General features: G+C 34.8%; 1 protein-coding gene across 2 annotated transcripts in view; it reads left to right on the top strand.

The window, feature by feature from the left end:
• The window catches only part of CDH7 (cadherin 7), a 119,337-nt gene that overhangs the window by 10,625 nt on the left and 91,990 nt on the right, over positions 1–16,722 (top strand). For both annotated transcript variants that reach the window (XM_087961480.1, XM_087961479.1), the window contains exon 2: positions 9,331–9,746. In XM_087961480.1, coding sequence (XP_087817606.1) covers positions 9,537–9,746 — 210 coding nt within the window. In that variant the 5' untranslated portion in view covers positions 9,331–9,536. The remainder of the gene's footprint in view (positions 1–9,330; positions 9,747–16,722) is intronic.

The raw sequence follows: 16,722 nt of genomic DNA, 5'->3' as shown, positions 1-16,722 counted from the left end.
AGGCTATCAGTTTGATGTCTCCACACAAATAGAAAATTGAAGGCAAATTCTTTGGTATTTAAAAATCTTGCTGTGTTCTGTCTGCATATCACTTCATTGGGTTTCCACCCATGATGCACTTTGCACCAGGGTTAATAAACCATTAAACACTTTTCTTTTGGAATAATTGATGTTAAATTCTGCACCACAAGAGAATGTTGCAAGCACTTGCAGAATTTAGCAAAGAACAGTATGGATTAATGAAAGTGTTACATCATCCTCTGCCTATATAGTAAGATAGAAATAGGATTACAGTCTTATGTTTTGGTGTGAAACTCATTTTGGGACATAATTTTTTAAAAGATTCAGTCTAAAGCCGTGATGCCGAACCTATGGCACATATGCTGGAAGTGGCACGCAGAACCACTTCTGCCAGCACATGAGAGGTTGCCCAGAAGAGCCCCACTCTGCATGCGCGCCCGCCCTCCATCCGCCAAACAGCTGATTGTTGGGTATCTGGCACACATGCGCAGGAGATGCATGTCTATGTGTAGAGATGCGCAGCATGTGTGGGGGAGTGCATGCGCATATGCAGGGTCATGGGGGGGGGTCCCTGCACATATTGCCTTCTGGGTGCTGGTGCACAATTTTTGGCATGGGAGCCCGAAAAGGTTAGCCACCACTGGTCTAAAGGTTAAGTAGAAATAGTGCAAGAATATACTGTATCTTTATTGTTACCTTCATATAGGAATTAAAATAAATATGCTTGCAGTATCAGTACCTCTTAATTATAAATACATGTTCTTTTGCAGGATTGTAATCAACTTCGGTAAACATGGATGTATACAGGAGAGTTAGTTTTCTCTAAAGCCTCACTTTAATGATCAAGTTAAAGCTACCTTTCACTCAGAAAGGGTAGCTTAAAAGTTCTTTTTAGACAACTGGAATATTTTTGTACCAAATAATGCAATGTGATGCATTGATCAAATGCTGACTATTTGGTTCCAAAACCAACTTGTTTCTCAACAACTCTTTCCCTTGCGCTAATCAATATGTTTCATAAAACTATGACCAGGATATAGTTCAGTAGTCTTGGTTAGTAGACTGATTATATGGTAACTAACTGGGTTGAGGCTTGTCACCTTTACACACTGGAGCTAGTATTGATTAATCCAACACTTGCAAAGAATAGTTAATATGGCTAAATAAGGAGAACAAGGGAGGAATCCAAATGAATATCTAAAATGAAATTGCTATAATAATTTTACCTCTTTTCAGTTGTGTTGTGATTTTAGAGACTTCCAAGAGGCCAGTTGGAGAACAGTTATAAGTAGGAGACCCACCTGATAAGAAACAGTGCTCAATATATTGTAAAAGTGTCTTATCATTGGTTCAGACAAAGTTGATATGAGATAATATTGTTCAGATCAAATCATATGCTGATGGTTAGCTCTGATTTCAGATCTCAAGGCTCAACAAATAATATAAAAACAAATGATGGAAACTAAAAAAAATATATTATATGCTTTGATGACTGAGGAGCCATGGTGGTGCAGTGGAACCCAGTATTGCTGTCTGACTCTGCCTACTGCTAGGAGTTCAATCCTGACTGACTCAAGGTTGACTCAATCTTCCATCCTTCTGAGGTTGGTAATACGCTGGGGGTAATACGCTGACTCTGTAAACCGCTTTGAGAATATTATAAAGCACTATGAAGCAGTATATGAGGCTAAGTGCTATTGCTATTGCTAATAACCACAATGTGGGTTAATATTTGGCTGTAGTTACTGTATTACAACAAAATCTTGACCAATGATTTCCTCTTTGCCATTGTCCTATTTTAGACATTTGGAGGATATTCTTTTTCCACCTTGGAGAGAAAGACCAGAGTTTTAAAGAGAGTGCTTTTAAATTGCTGCCACCTAGTTAACATTGGCTTTTTTTGGTTTATTCCACAAGCCCCCTAACTATAGACCTTTCGGGGCAAAGAAATACCTCAGAAGGAATTACTGTGAAAGACATTAAATGGATTCTCTCATCAGAAATGCTTTTATTTGCATTATGGTTTTGCCCTCTGGATACCTTTCTGAAAGTACTACACAGCACTGCAAAACTGAAGGGACTTAGCGGAGAGCCAGAGGTTGTTAGCATAAGTGTGCTTTTAAGGCAGATGACAGTTATTAAATACATGAGGTAAATACATTTACCATCTAGGATGTTTCCTAGCTTAGCGGTTCACTGATATGGAAGTTGGCAGAGGTGAATTCTTATTTTATTGTGGTTTCCTAGAATATATTCCCCTTTCCTCATATAGCATGTGACCTGGTATGTATTTTCATTGCTTTCTTGTTTCCATGTTAATCAGTTGAGATTTTTTAAAAATTGTTTTGACTGCTTGATATTTTGCTTTGAAAAAGTGTGTGTGTGGGGGATTTGTCTTAACTCTAAAACCCCAGGAATAAAATATGCTTGTCGTACAAGCCAGATTTTAACACTCAAGGCCCTCTAATTTTCTGTGCTTGTTTTCTCATGATGAAAAACAGATGTAAGGCTACTGTATCTGTGCTGCAGAAAGTACAACCAACCACTAAATCTCCAAACAAAGATGTTAGAAGTCTCTAGGGTTTTATTTCCACCACAGTTAATAGATGTCACAACTTCCTTATCTGCAGAGAAATGAACAACCCCTTTAACTAATCTAATACTTACCGTTAAGTCATTAGATCATTGTTAGATTTCTCCTTTATTGTGGTCATGCAGTAGCATAATTAGTATAATTTTTGCATTGTAAATCAAAGATTATTATTTGGGAGTTGGAGGTAAAATGTTCTGTCTCAAGTGCTAGGAAAATGGGAAAATGGTGAAAGTGAACTTATTAAAAAATGCAGTGTACAAGGAAGCTTGAAAATATGTAATAACAAGCATCTTTCTGCTGGGTTTTGAACCAGCAATCTTTGACTTATAGACAATAATTACAAACACTTTACAAGAGTTATGTTAAGGGAACAGGAGGGGGATCAGAAAGCCCTTTAAAAGAAACACAATAATAAGACATTTTTGTTATGTCTGTGTGTATACTATATGGATGTTGATGCTTTTATTTTGCACATATAAAAATGTTTGTGTGTGTATGCACATAAGCAAAGTTACGTGTGTTATTGTATCAGAATTAGTGTGGTGAAATTGTTTAAGGTGTTGAACTAGGAGCAGGGAACCCATAGTAGCCTGCAGGATGACTTTGGGCCAGTTGTTCTCTTTCAGCCTTAGACTGGTAACTAAAAAACTCTCACTGGACCAACAATGTAGAAAAATGGGATAAAAAATCAAATCAAATAAATCAATAATAGAGGCACTTGGATACAATCCCAAAACATCTGGAGCTCTTGAATCATCATCAGTCATTTGCAAAAGACAACTTTACAGCTGATATCCTGCAACAATGCCTTTAATGTCATCAAATAACAACATCTGCCTATACCAGGTCCTTGGAAGGACTTGATTGGTGGAAAAAAATGCCAAATCCGATCTAAACATCTGGCTGACTGTTTCATGAACCATAATAATAATAGCCTCAGATGCAATCCTAAAACATCTGAGCACTCTTTGAACACCATCAGCATTGACAAAATCATCGTCAGTCCATTGCAAAAAACAGCACTACTTGACACAGCTTATGTCTGGTTACAGCATCTTTAACACCATGAAACAACAATATCTGCATATACTAGTTCTTTTGGAAGGACTTGGTAAATTAAAAAATGCCAAATTCAACTTAAATATCTGGCTGATTGTGTAAGCAATTGTAATATAATAACAATAATGCAGAAGACCAAACCTTAAGAGCAAATACATATGAAGCTAGGATTGAAAAGACAGCAATGCTTCCTCTGCAAAGAAGCCAAAGAAACAGTGGACAATTTATTTGCTGCTAAAAAATAATAACAATCATGGACTGGCTACAAACAACCGCATGACAAAGTAGCAATGGAAGATCTCCAAGAAATACCATTTGCCTGCAAGCAAGTCTGATGGGACCACAAAATAGATAAAGTAGTCGAAAATGAAAGTCTGGGACTTTAAGAATTCAAACAGACAAACACCTGCCACATAACTTAAAGGCTTAACAATTGTTGATAAGAAAGACAAGCGGACATAGCTATACCTAGAATCAGCATGCTCGAAGAGAAAGAACTGGAGAAAAATAACAAAATACCAAGACATGCAAATAGAAATAGAAAGCTTGTGGCAAAAGAAAGCAAAGATGGTACCAATAGTAATAGATGCCTGGTGAGCAATCCCAAAACAAGCGGAGCACCACTTAAACACCAACCTCATCGACATAATCCCCATAAGTCAGGAGTTCAATATTTGGCTGAATATCCAGGACATTTGATTCTAAACAGTTGAACCATTCAGTAAAGAATGTAAATACGTGCCCACTTTAATTTTTAATTGATTGGATTCCCAGTTTGAATAGTTCAAATTGAATGTTGTTATATGATCCAGGAGATTTGAAGGAAAGGAAGGTAGCATCTGCTTCAAGTTAAAGATGAAATCCATAAATAGAATCGTTATTTCATAAAACAAACTGTTTCTCTGCTGTTATCAGAAGTTTTCACTTCTCGGGTTATTATTTCTATCTCAGGCATGAACATGTGTTTAATTTTAAGACCGTGCAGTTTTACAATATGACTTTCAAAAGTTTCTTCTCAAAAGTGGAATACTCAAAAAGTATTATATTATTAGAAGATTACTCTACAGTTTAGCCATCCCCCCTCCATGCTTTCTACCAGCCTAGCTAACCTTCCCATCTTCTCTAGGCCTTATTTTCTTTGTTCTTTTTGTTTTTATGGAAAACATTGTCTTACAATCATGCTAAGAATGCTTCAGAGATAGAGACATTGTTGTAAATAACAATGCTAACAAAAATGGATGCTTTTAGATGCTAGGTACCGACATTCATTTTAATTTTTCTTTGATTCCTACTTAAAAGATGTGTGTGTGTGTGTGTGTGTGTGTGTGTACACACACACACACACACACACACACACACACGAAGAAACAAAAATAAATTTCTCAAGAGAAGTATCTTCAGGGTGTTGTGTCAAGACATACCATGTTGCCTAGCTGTGACATATTGCAAAGTATATCATAAATATTATACAGAAGAGGCATGCATTATTAACTTCTTGTCATTAAAACTAATGGCATTATTCCAAGAAGCAGCATGCAGTTCATTATATTTTGCATTGTATTTTCATCCAGTGGTTCTTAGCATTGTATTATTTGCTTCCTCCTTTACTCTCATTCTGTCAAAAATCCTGTGAATTAGGTTCAACTATAAACAAGTGACTAGTTCAGTCTTGCCCTGCGTACATTGTGTCTTCCTATGAAATCTTAAGGTCTTATGACTGAATATAATTTTCTACCCTTTATAAGTAGCATTTAGTATAAACCAATTTAATATAAACCAATGCCCTGCGTACATTGTGTCTTCCTATGAAATCTTAAGGTCTTATGATTGAATATAGTTTTCTATTCTTTATAAGTAGGATTCAATGTAAACCAATTTCAGAAAATTAATAGGTCACCTGATTTTAATCATGTTAACTCTTAATATTGGCTCCAAAGAGATCATGTTGTAGCAATGTTTTTTTTAAAATTTATTTCAAGAAGACTAGCAACCTGATTCTAAACATTTGCATGATTACATCTGTCTTCACACTGCTTTGTTTTCTTCACCTTTATTTGGTTTGTACTGTACCTGTCTGTCTAGTTAATTATTATTATTTTTAATAAAGTTTTATTTGGGTTTTCATACATACAAAATACAAGTAAAACATCTTTTTTTGAAAATAGCATGGTCCCGGTTGAACTTCTTTATATAGACACAAAACTCAATTTCATGCTCCTTTTTGTATTCTATTCCTTATCTTATACTATTTTACATTTTCTATATAGTTTTTCCCCTCTTTTAATTTTCTCAATTTTATTTTGATTATCTCATCTCAATTCAAATCATTATATTTATACTTTTGTCTGTTCTGTTTCAATTTCATATTATCTTTTCTCATTAAACAAATTTTCTCCTGTAGTTACTAATTGGAGTATGACACCTTTATATCTTTTAATTACATCCATTCAACTCTTATTTAAACTTCAATATATACCTTAAGTTTATGACCTTCAATATAATACATAATACATAACTTCCAATCGAATTCTGCTTGGTACATTCTTATAATACACACTATATTCTTTTAAAAAAAGAAAGAAAGATTGTAAATATATGTAATATAAACCCTCATTCCATTCCAGTTCAGTTCTATCAATAATAATCATTAAAATCTTAACATCTTTAACACTTCTTTTCAATTAAATATCATACTTCCTTAAAAACACATATAATCTCCATAATTAATTTTTCCCTTATTTCTCTTCACATATGTTTTATAAATCATTAAATATACCTTTTGTTCCATTTATTTATTGACAAGCATTCCACTGAATTACGATAGCTATTTTATTAGACATTTTAATCATACATTGTTTCATATTTTCTAAAATTATTTCTGTTTCTAATATAACCATACTATCTTATGTACCTTTGCAGAATCCCTTTTTCCATTAAGTTTTCACCCATTATCTCTAAATAGGCCCTGTTTCTCTATATTTTGCTTCTGTCCTTTATAACTTCTTTTCCTTTCTTTCTCCCCTCTCATCTTCTCCCTCCCCTTTTTACCCTCTTGTCTCTATAGTTCTAATTCTCTCTTCTGCATTTCCCTCTTCTGTTGCTTTCTGATTTTATACTTATTTTTCACTCTTTTTTTTTGGGGGAGTTGTTTTTCCCAATCTTAAACTTTCCATTCTCTTTCCCACTTTTCCTTTTTTTCTCCCATCTAAGATTACTTGTTCATTAAAGATGGCTTCTTCTTTGTCGCAATCTTCTTGTTCTGCAGGCATTTCTTGTTGTTTCTCATCATTCCAAATCTCCATTTCTAAAAACTGAAATACGAAGCCAAAAGAACCTCTCCCTTCTTGTGCATCTTCTTTGTACTTTTTAAGTTCCATTTTCAGTTCTTCTAAAAGTGGAGTCATTTTAAACAGTTTTAAACAACCACCCGATTGATTTTAGTCATTCAAAACAATAACCAAGAATCCAGAAATCATCAAGAAATCCAGATAGTCCTGAGTTATATCTTCTTATTTCTTTTTCTCTTCCTGGGGTTTTTGTTACAATATTTCAGTTAGAATGTATCTTTTGAAAGTCTTGTTGAGATTTTACTGTAAGTTTTTTTTTAATTCCAGGCAGTCTCCTCCCTTCCATATCCTGCCCTTTTATTCTTTTTCTCTCCTATCCTGTTTTCAAAAGCTTTTAATTATCCAGAAATCTTTATTATCCCTTTGACTTTTTATTTTCAGCATTAAATGCCTATTGATGTCAAAGTGGATTTTTTTCCAATTTCTTGCTTAAGTCTCTTAGCTATCAGTATAGGAAAAGAAGAAAACCAAATCTTTTCCCTTTTTTCTCTCTTTTGCAGCTTAAAAATCTTCTTAGGGAACAATGTTATTGTTTTTTAACAGTTTCAATTCCAGGGTACCTTATTTGTTGCTTTTGCTGTTTGACCTGGTCAACCAAATCTTTCTCTTCTTATCTTCCTCCTGCACATTCTTTTCCGGTCGAGTTCTTCTTTGTGGTGGCCATTTCTGACCACTGCTGCAACCGCCTTTGGGAAAGGGAGTAATGGCCAGCTGGGGAGGAGAGATGCGGCTGTCCTTAACCCTGCAGGCAGTCTCCTCCCTCTTCACCACCCCTATGGGGTGGCTTAGCCCCGAAACCAGCTGGCTCAGGGCGCTCCAGTGGCGAGCATGGATCGAAGCCTCACAGAGACAAGGTTTCAGTCTGTCGCTGAAGAAGCTCAAACCGGAAGTCACTAGTTAAGGTCTTAAGGACTTATGATTTAATATAGTTTCTATTCTTTATTAGTAGCATTTAATATAAACCAATTTCAAAAAATTAATAGGTCACCTGATTTTAATCAGGTTAACTCTTAATATTGGCTCCAAAGAGATCATGTTGTAGCAATGTTTTTTTTTAATTTATATCAAGAGGACTAGCAACCCGATTCTAAACATTTGCATGATTACATCTGTCTTTACACTGCTTTGTTTTCTTCACCTTTATTTGGTTTGTACTGTACCTGTCTGTCTAGTTAATTATTTTTAATGAAATATTTGTTTTAATTGGAATGCATTCATATTTGATAATGTATTTATTATGTAGTATTGGTTTCTATTATAGTATTTGTCTTATTTTATTGCTGTATAACTTTTTAAATTCATTTATGGTGAAAGGTGGAATATAAATTAGTAAATTAAGCCAAGTTAAATAAATACTTTTTTCTCCAGTGCCTTTGATTTGATAAGTATGCTGCAGTCTGGGGACATAGATAATAAGCTGGTTCTACTTTATCACACTTAATGTCTGCATATTTTCAGACTGTTGTTTATAACTATTAAGACATGAGTAATGCTTATTTTTGAAATTGAAGTATCAAGTGTTAAACTGAGACCTTGGAAATAATGCTTACATTTCCATATTGTATTTCAACCTTGATTTGCTGCAGCATATCATAGTCCAGGAATCAGTACCTATTGCAGGAATCTTGAGCTAAAATTTCTAAATAGCTTTCATTCTCCCACTTACTAAGCTCTAATGTGGCTTTTGAAAATGATAAAACTACCAGCAAACCAGTATCTGATATGCACCACTGAGACAGCTTAAGGGCAGTATATAGGTGGCTTTGAAATATAAAAACATATTGATATATTTGCTGGAAGAATTAAAAACCTGCCACGAACCATAAGCATAACATTCGTGAGTTATTCCTGTTTAGTTTTGCTTGGAAAAGTCTGAAGCAATGGATGAATAACTGTTTTCCTTTCTCAGGTTATGAAACCAGGGTTAGGATGTAATTGGACTCTTTGACTTCCTCAATAAGTTTTGGTTAATTTGACTGCTATGATAAAAGGAAGAAATCAAGGGAGGGAGATTTGGAAATTCAAATGAGCTCTAATCAGTTCCAGTTGGTTGGGTGGTTAAGACAACAAACATGTCTTCCTTCTGATACCCATAGTAACTAGGTGTAAACTCATCACTGAAAAGTATTAATGTAGTTGAAGGAACAGCATTCAGTAGGTTGAAATATTACCCCTAGCTCATATCTGATTCAATAAATGAAATGTTGAGTGAACTTCATTGTTCACATATGAAAGTTAAAAGAAATGTAATTTTCAGGTATATATATCTGACAACAGTTCTCGTCTTTATTTTTCTCTTTTCTTTTATAGGTACTTCTTATGCTGCATCTCTTGTGAAGAATGTTCAATAGTGGAGAGTGATTTTTGTTTTTTCATCAAACAAAAGTCGTTACGTCTGGAATCCCAGCGGATGTCTTGCTAAGACAAGTGGAACTGCCTGTTATTTTCTCAAGTTTTATTTTGTTTGTTTTGTTGTTGTTACTTTATTTTTTCCTTGCACAGGGAGAAGAAGAAAAATGAAATTAGGCAAAGTAGAGCTCTGCCATTTTTTGCAGATACTAGCTCTTTTCCTCTGTCTTTCTGGGATGAGCCAAGCAGAACTGCCAAGATCGGGATCAAAGCCCTACTTCCAACCTGGGAGACCACGAACCAAACGCAGTTGGGTGTGGAATCAGTTCTTTGTACTGGAGGAATACATGGGAAGTGATCCTCTTTATGTAGGAAAGGTAGGAGAACTTATCTAATTTCATTTGACAGGACTTCTTGTCTAATGAAAACCATTACAATTTGATTTTGAATTGTCTTGGGTAAAGTACCATCTTCAACCAGCTGTCATCTTGCTGTGTGTAGGCAATAACTCCCAAATGCCTACTCAGAACACAAGATAAATAAAGCTATATGAGACTGATAATGCAAGGACTGCAATTTTAAGCAATTCTTTTACTTGCAGACGTCTCTAAGAATGTTTACTTCAAAAAGTAGCCGGCAATATGACTTTTTTGTCCCCAAATGTTTACCCATTACTAGGGTACTTATGTTCTTATATGGTCTCAGAGCTGCACTGCCTTGGGGAACTATAGCACTACATGCCTATGGAGATTCTTAGTCTTCCAGGTCATGGTTGTCCCAAAGGTGCTTTTTCAAGAGGCAACTGGACTTCCTTGTTTTTCTTTGAAGACATTTCACTTCTCATCCAAGAAGCTTCTACAGCTTCTTCTTGGATGAGAAGCAAAACATCTTCAAAGAAAAACAAAATCCAGTTGCTGCTTGAAAAAACACTTTTGGTACAGCAGTACATGCTCGAGAAGAACAACCATAACCTCTGGAGCTCATGGATTGTCCCTGCAGTTTCAACAACTCAAGAACCACATTAAGTCAAATAATAAGGTGACATTCAATAGCTGTGTTCATTCCATTGATTATATGCTAGTAATAATTGGCAATGACTAGTGCACTGAGACCAAATTAGTTAAATATGTTTATTTATTACAGAAGAAAACACTGGCTTAAATGGGTTAAGTCAAGTCACCTGGTGACTTACATGGCATATCTACATAATATTCTTGCCATGATTGGAAATAATTGCCATTTACCTTCTTTGAAAATATTTTTGCAACCTCCCTAACCTATTCTATGGCACTGGGATTTCCCCAATGGTAGCCATCCAATTACTACACCAACTCTTCTTAATTTTGTAGATTATTCAGAGTGAGTAATGCTACCTACCCACTTCTGAGATGAAATTGATTTATTTATGGTTTTTGTACTTAAGCAAAGTGTTGTTTGGCATGCAAATAAGGGCACAATATTTTAAGATTTGGTGCACATGTGTTTGAAGCTGTGCAAAACTTATGTGGAAATGCACGCATGTCCATACATGGACCATAGTTTGATACTATCTGTATTTTGTTTGGTTGCTCAAGCATGCAACCTTAATGTTCTTTAATCTATTTTCTTTTGTCTTTGGTACTGATAAGAATCCCAAAGCTATGAGTTTTGCATTTCAATAGTTTTTGCTGTTATCGTACATTTCCAAATAAATGAGCAAGCAAACTACAGCATCATAAAAGAAAATCTGGAACCTAAACAAGCTGAATGATAAATGAGTTTCTAATCATATGACATTATTGTTGCAACCCATTAACTATTTTACAGCATCAGCAGAAATTTATAATAAGGAAACTAAAACAGTTCAATATATCCACCCAAGGTTAGATCCAGTTCCAATTCTAAGTGGAGAAAGGACACTGCAATGGAGGAGGCAGAATCCAAAATCTGTGTTGGGGGAAAGATACTTTAAAGAAAGGCACTGAAAACCCCAAACCATTAACAGATGATTGTCATGGTTAGCGGCTGATCATCTTCAGTGGAATGACAATTTGGGAAGGGGGAGGAATGAATGGAAAACTGGATGTTTTCAGGTTCCACATATGCCTTCAGAGTAGCCTTGGACTAAATAGCAAGGCAGGTGTTTACAGTTTGAAAGCAAACTCAAAACAATTGTGAAGGAATTTTTATAGTACCCTATGTCCTAGTTATACCTACCTACCTATCTATAGTTTTAATGCTTGGTTGTCACAATATCTTATTCCTGCAAATGGTGCCAGTCTAACAGCTGGGTTTTATGCCATCCCCCCCCCCCCCCTTGTCTCAAATTTTTACCATTCTGTCCCAAAGTTAATCATAATGGAAATCACTTAGTAAGTATTTTTCCCCCTCACTTTGCTATTAAGCATATCTTCTTCCCAAGATACCAAATGCTTATTAGTACCCCCATCAGGTCTGCGGTTCAGGTACTTTTTCAACTTCCCTGCCCCTCATCCCAGCTTTCACAGCTGTAAAATGCTTTCAGGCCTGTAACAATATGCTATACTCTAGGCCATTTCTTTCCTTGTAAAGCTTATGGTCTGTTCTTTCCAAAGACTTTGATTGTGATTATACATAACCAGCCCAGGCTACCTGTTGTAGCTCTATTCTATAGCTCTTTAATGACAGATTGATAAAAAGTTGGAAAAAAGTTGTGAATGATTTGAAGATAATTTGGAAAGTATTGTGTTTTCTTACCTATCTTTGTATCTTATCCTGTAAGAAGCGGTAACAAAAATGCCTCACTGCATCCATGTCTAGCAACATCTCCTGATTATTAAAATAATTATAAAGGTACTTGGACAGATTATTCTTTTTCAGAAAGTGTCCATGCTCAGCAGGGAGCTCACTAACCAATCATGCTATTGTATTTCCTTTCAGGTTAAGAAACTTTATGCAGGAAAGGAGTAAGAAATAGGAAGGAAAAGAAATGAAAGACTTAAAATAAGAAACAGAAAAGGAAATCTGAAAGAAAATATCATTTGATTCATAGATACCAATCTCCCTGGCCATTTTGGCCTTGATCCACAAAGGTTTTCATATACTATAGATAAAAGATGGACTTGGTTACACTTCTTAGTCACTTGTGTGGTATAGACCATATTTAGGTCAATATCAGTGAGACGTATTTGCAACTAAAGCCCTGTTTTACTTCAAGAATATTCATATTTTTCTATGCAAGCCAGGATCTCTAATCTAGAGAATACTTAACTAACTAGGAGGTAGATACAATAAACTTAACTGCATATTTCTAGATTCATATTAAATATAAAATTATTTTTAATTTATTTAGCAAATCTATTTGTCACCCACGTCATGGTTCAAGGCATCTCTGAAATGTTTTGTGAAATTGTTTGTGGGGTTTGAGAAAACCAAAGTGAAATAAGGAAGTAAAATAGTAAAATTATATGCTTAGGATCCTGTTGTACGAGGAGTAAGACTTGAAGAAATCTGGGACATTGGTTACAAATGGTGCTTAAAGGTTTGTAAACCCTTGTAAATTTTCAATATTTCTGCATCAAAAGGATCTAAAATGTGATATGTTCTCCACACAAGTCCTAAATCTAGATAAAGAGAACCCAATAAAACAAATGAATGAAGAGCAGCTTCATTCCCACTTTAAATCTCATAGCCAGTGAATCTGGCACTAGAATTGCTTTGCCTGTTCATGAATATAGGAGCATGTGTGTGTAACACACACACACACATAAAGTAAATATATGTAAGTTTTTCATTCAGGGTAAAATTTTTCTCCCTTAAGTTTAGGAACATGAATTCTTTTTATTTTGTACTGATAAAACAGAGAAAGTGCTGAGATATTGGACCTATTATTTATGGATTTTTGTCTTTTTTCCCTCAAGCATAAAGCCATTACAAAGCTGCCACCTGTCTTGCATTCCAATTATAATATTAAAGACTCATCGTGCATTTTCATTTTCTACCATTTCTAATGAAGGGGAAACAACTTGATAAGTGACTGAAGTTATTGATTTGAGTTATTTTTGTGAGGATTTTACTTATGGAGTTGTAATAAAATAAATATAAATTCAGTTCAGTTGCCAGTAGTAGACCTATGAAGTCCTTTAAGATAACTATACTATATGTTGGTGGTAAGCAGCTGGCTAACCCTGGTCAATAAATGGCCACTGAGTCCTTCTATATGGTACAACCCCATCAATTACATCACCATGTTTCATACAAATATGAATATCACAACAATGAGCCCAGAATAGACTTACCACAATAAAAAAGAAAAAGAAAATGCAAGTTAAAATCTTGCCCTTCATAAGCATGAAATGTCCTTACTCTCTTTTCATTATAAGCATTTATGATCTCCTTTCCACATACTCTTCTTCTCAATAATCCTAAATCAACTTTAACCACCAAAAGCTAACACAATCTAATGCTTAGACAAGAAGGGATTGACCAAACTGTCAGCTTTACTTCTAGTAATTTAATCTTTTGAAGCAATGTGCTTCTATATTTTAAGTCTGTTTCATGAGAATCCACCAATTATTGATCTAAGCATTATTTAATTTTAATAATTTTATTTTTCCAGTAAAAAACAGATGAACAGATAATGGTCAAGGTTTTTTTTTGAATCTGAAGTACATCATTTTACCTAAAAACTGGTGAGATAATGGTTAGAACTCTCACAACAATTAAACGTTGGCCTTGCTGATAATAATCGTAGTCCAATTACTGGACTATTGGAAGCCACTGATTGTTTTTGACACATAAAAGGAGCATGTCTGGTTTTCATTTAGGCCAGCCTGGAATGGAGAACTCAAAATATAGAGTATCTGGTGGGGGGGCAGAGTTGGAGGACAATCATCGTTTTCTAATACAGAGATTTTGAAACTGTTCGATGGAACTCTAAATTTTCACCATAGTGTAGGAAACACATGAAAGAATGTGAATGCACTTAATTTCCTTTCACTAGACTAGACCTTTTCTGGATTACCAGGATTCCCCCTCCTTATTAACATGCTATCTAGCCTGAAAAAGGTTGAAAATCTGCACTAATTTGCTTCTTCTAGTGGAGACTACTGTCCATGGTGCTGTATTCTCTACAGATAAATGCTACTGGCTGAATGGTTATTAATCATGCATTTTTTTTCTTCCTGCTGAGAAAAGTAGGCTAGTAGTTTTCTCTTTTGCCCTGCTCACCTTCCATTCCTTATGGTCTTAAACAATATTTTTTTAAAAGAAACATGCTCTGAGTATGCATTGAAAGGCCCATGGAAGTATAGCTGGATTTTACCAAATTCTGTTTAAAATCAGTGCAATGTGGTATGATATAATGTGGTTTAAAATGTGATTTTGGGTAATTTCAGAGATACTGAGTCAATACATCTATATTCTACAGACTCTAAACAAACCAACAAATCAACCAACAAAAAAACACATTGAATCATCTCTGTGCAATGCAACTACTGTATTGCAGTGCTTCCTCAGAGTTGGCAAATTCCAAATATGTGAACTTCCAATTTCCAGAATTGTAAGCAGTGGCATGCTAGCTAGGAATTATGGGAACTGAAATCTATAGAACTAGTTTTCAAAGTTCATGGTTAAACTTACAATATGTTCTGAGTTTTCGTTCTATTATAATTTTCTTCAGGACATGCTAGTGCCTTGGGCACAGGTAAAATATACCATATACTTCTTTCACAGTAGGAGTTCATTGTAGCAGAAAAGGGTAACCAGTCTTCTATGTTGCACACCTATGATTTTTAATATTTTCAATACCAGAAAGAAGTTTTAAGCTGTTTCCTCTAAAAGTTAATTGCTTGGTTTCATTGTTTATTACTATGTTAAGTTGATTAGTTATTTTATTATTTTATTGTTGATTAATCTTGATATGAACCTTGGAAAGGATTGATTATTTGTCTTTTAAAAACAAAAGTAAGTATATTATACTTTGTAAGAGCCAGTTTGGTATTGTTGTTTAAGGCATCGGGCAAGAAACCAGAACACCATGAGTTTTAGTCTCATGTTAGTCACAATGTCAGCTGGGTGACCTTGAGCTAGTCACAATTTCTCCCAGCTCTAGAAGGAAGCAATGACAGAATGCTTCTAAAAAACCTTGCCGAAAAAACTTCAGGAATTTGTCGTGGCAGTCTTTGAGAATTGGATATGATTGAACGGGGGGTGGGGGGGAAGCTTAAGTATAGGTAAATATATTTATGCTTTTTGTGTTTAATTAGAATTATTATGTGGAATCTTTACTTTTGATAACAGTTTTATTTCTGAAATCTTAACTACCGCAGATGTTAAGTTTGTATAGACAGAATGCTATGAATAAGCTAACACAATAGATTTGCAAATACCCCCCCTTCAAACACACATACTTATTTTAAGGATTTTATTTACATTACTAGCACAGCTGTTTAGCATCTAATTCCAAAAATTAAAGTAGACAAAGTAGACAACTCCATGGATTCTTACATACGGGCAATACATAAGTAAAGATGCTATGCTGATAAATGAAAATACCATAATTTTGTACCAATACAAAAAACAGAACATGTTTTAAACAGGAGTGCACTCTTATTTGAGAATGAACCCCATTGTTTTGAGTTAATTTGCTTCCAAAACGTACTTGTATCTAGAGGAGTGGATTGCCTGCTCATTTAGATTTGAGTATCTCAGTCATAATGGGTACGTACTGAGCTGATACACTTGAAGTCGTTGGCAAAATTCCCATTGATCTTTTCTTGAATCAAAAATGCATATAAATAGCGTACTGCATTGCTCTTTAAAGATAATTGGAAAAAGGCTGTAAAATAAAACAAGCATTCTAAAAACAGTAAAAATACTTAAATTACACACTTTAGTGTATAAGCATGATGCGTTTATAAAGCAAGCTGTATGTATTGACAGAAGGCTGTTCAATGCAACTGTCATACTTTACATAAAAGCTTTCTGGGATATCTTGAAGACAGAAGGCTTTAATGTGAGCATGTGAAAGAAGCAAAAGAAGTCCTTCAAACTATTTACCATATGTTTCGTAGTCATAGTAATGAGACTCTGCTCAAATAGTCCACATGGATAAAATAGAAAAGCATTTGTGCCAGGATGAGATTGACAAATTGAATAAATTAGGATTAGAGATGGTTTAGACAATCTGGTGAAAACATTTACAAACTTTGTGAAAAGAAACCTCAGAATGATCATTCACTAAGGTTGGGGCAAGCCCTATCAACTTTAGACATATAAACAAACACAAGTTTAGAGAGAAATTGAGATTACAAAATTATATTTTATGAGGTGGGACAGGATTTGGAAGTTATAATGGCTTCTTTTAGGAGATGTCTGATGAGAGACTCCATGTAA

This window comes from Notechis scutatus, chromosome 3 (genome assembly GCF_049901735.1).
Source record: "Notechis scutatus isolate UNSWTSFEM ecotype Mainland chromosome 3, rNotScu1.2, whole genome shotgun sequence".
NCBI classification, from domain to species: Eukaryota; Metazoa; Chordata; class Lepidosauria; order Squamata; family Elapidae; genus Notechis; species Notechis scutatus.
The sequence above is the reverse complement of the archived record's forward strand: the minus strand, read 5'-3'. Positions and strand labels throughout refer to the sequence as shown.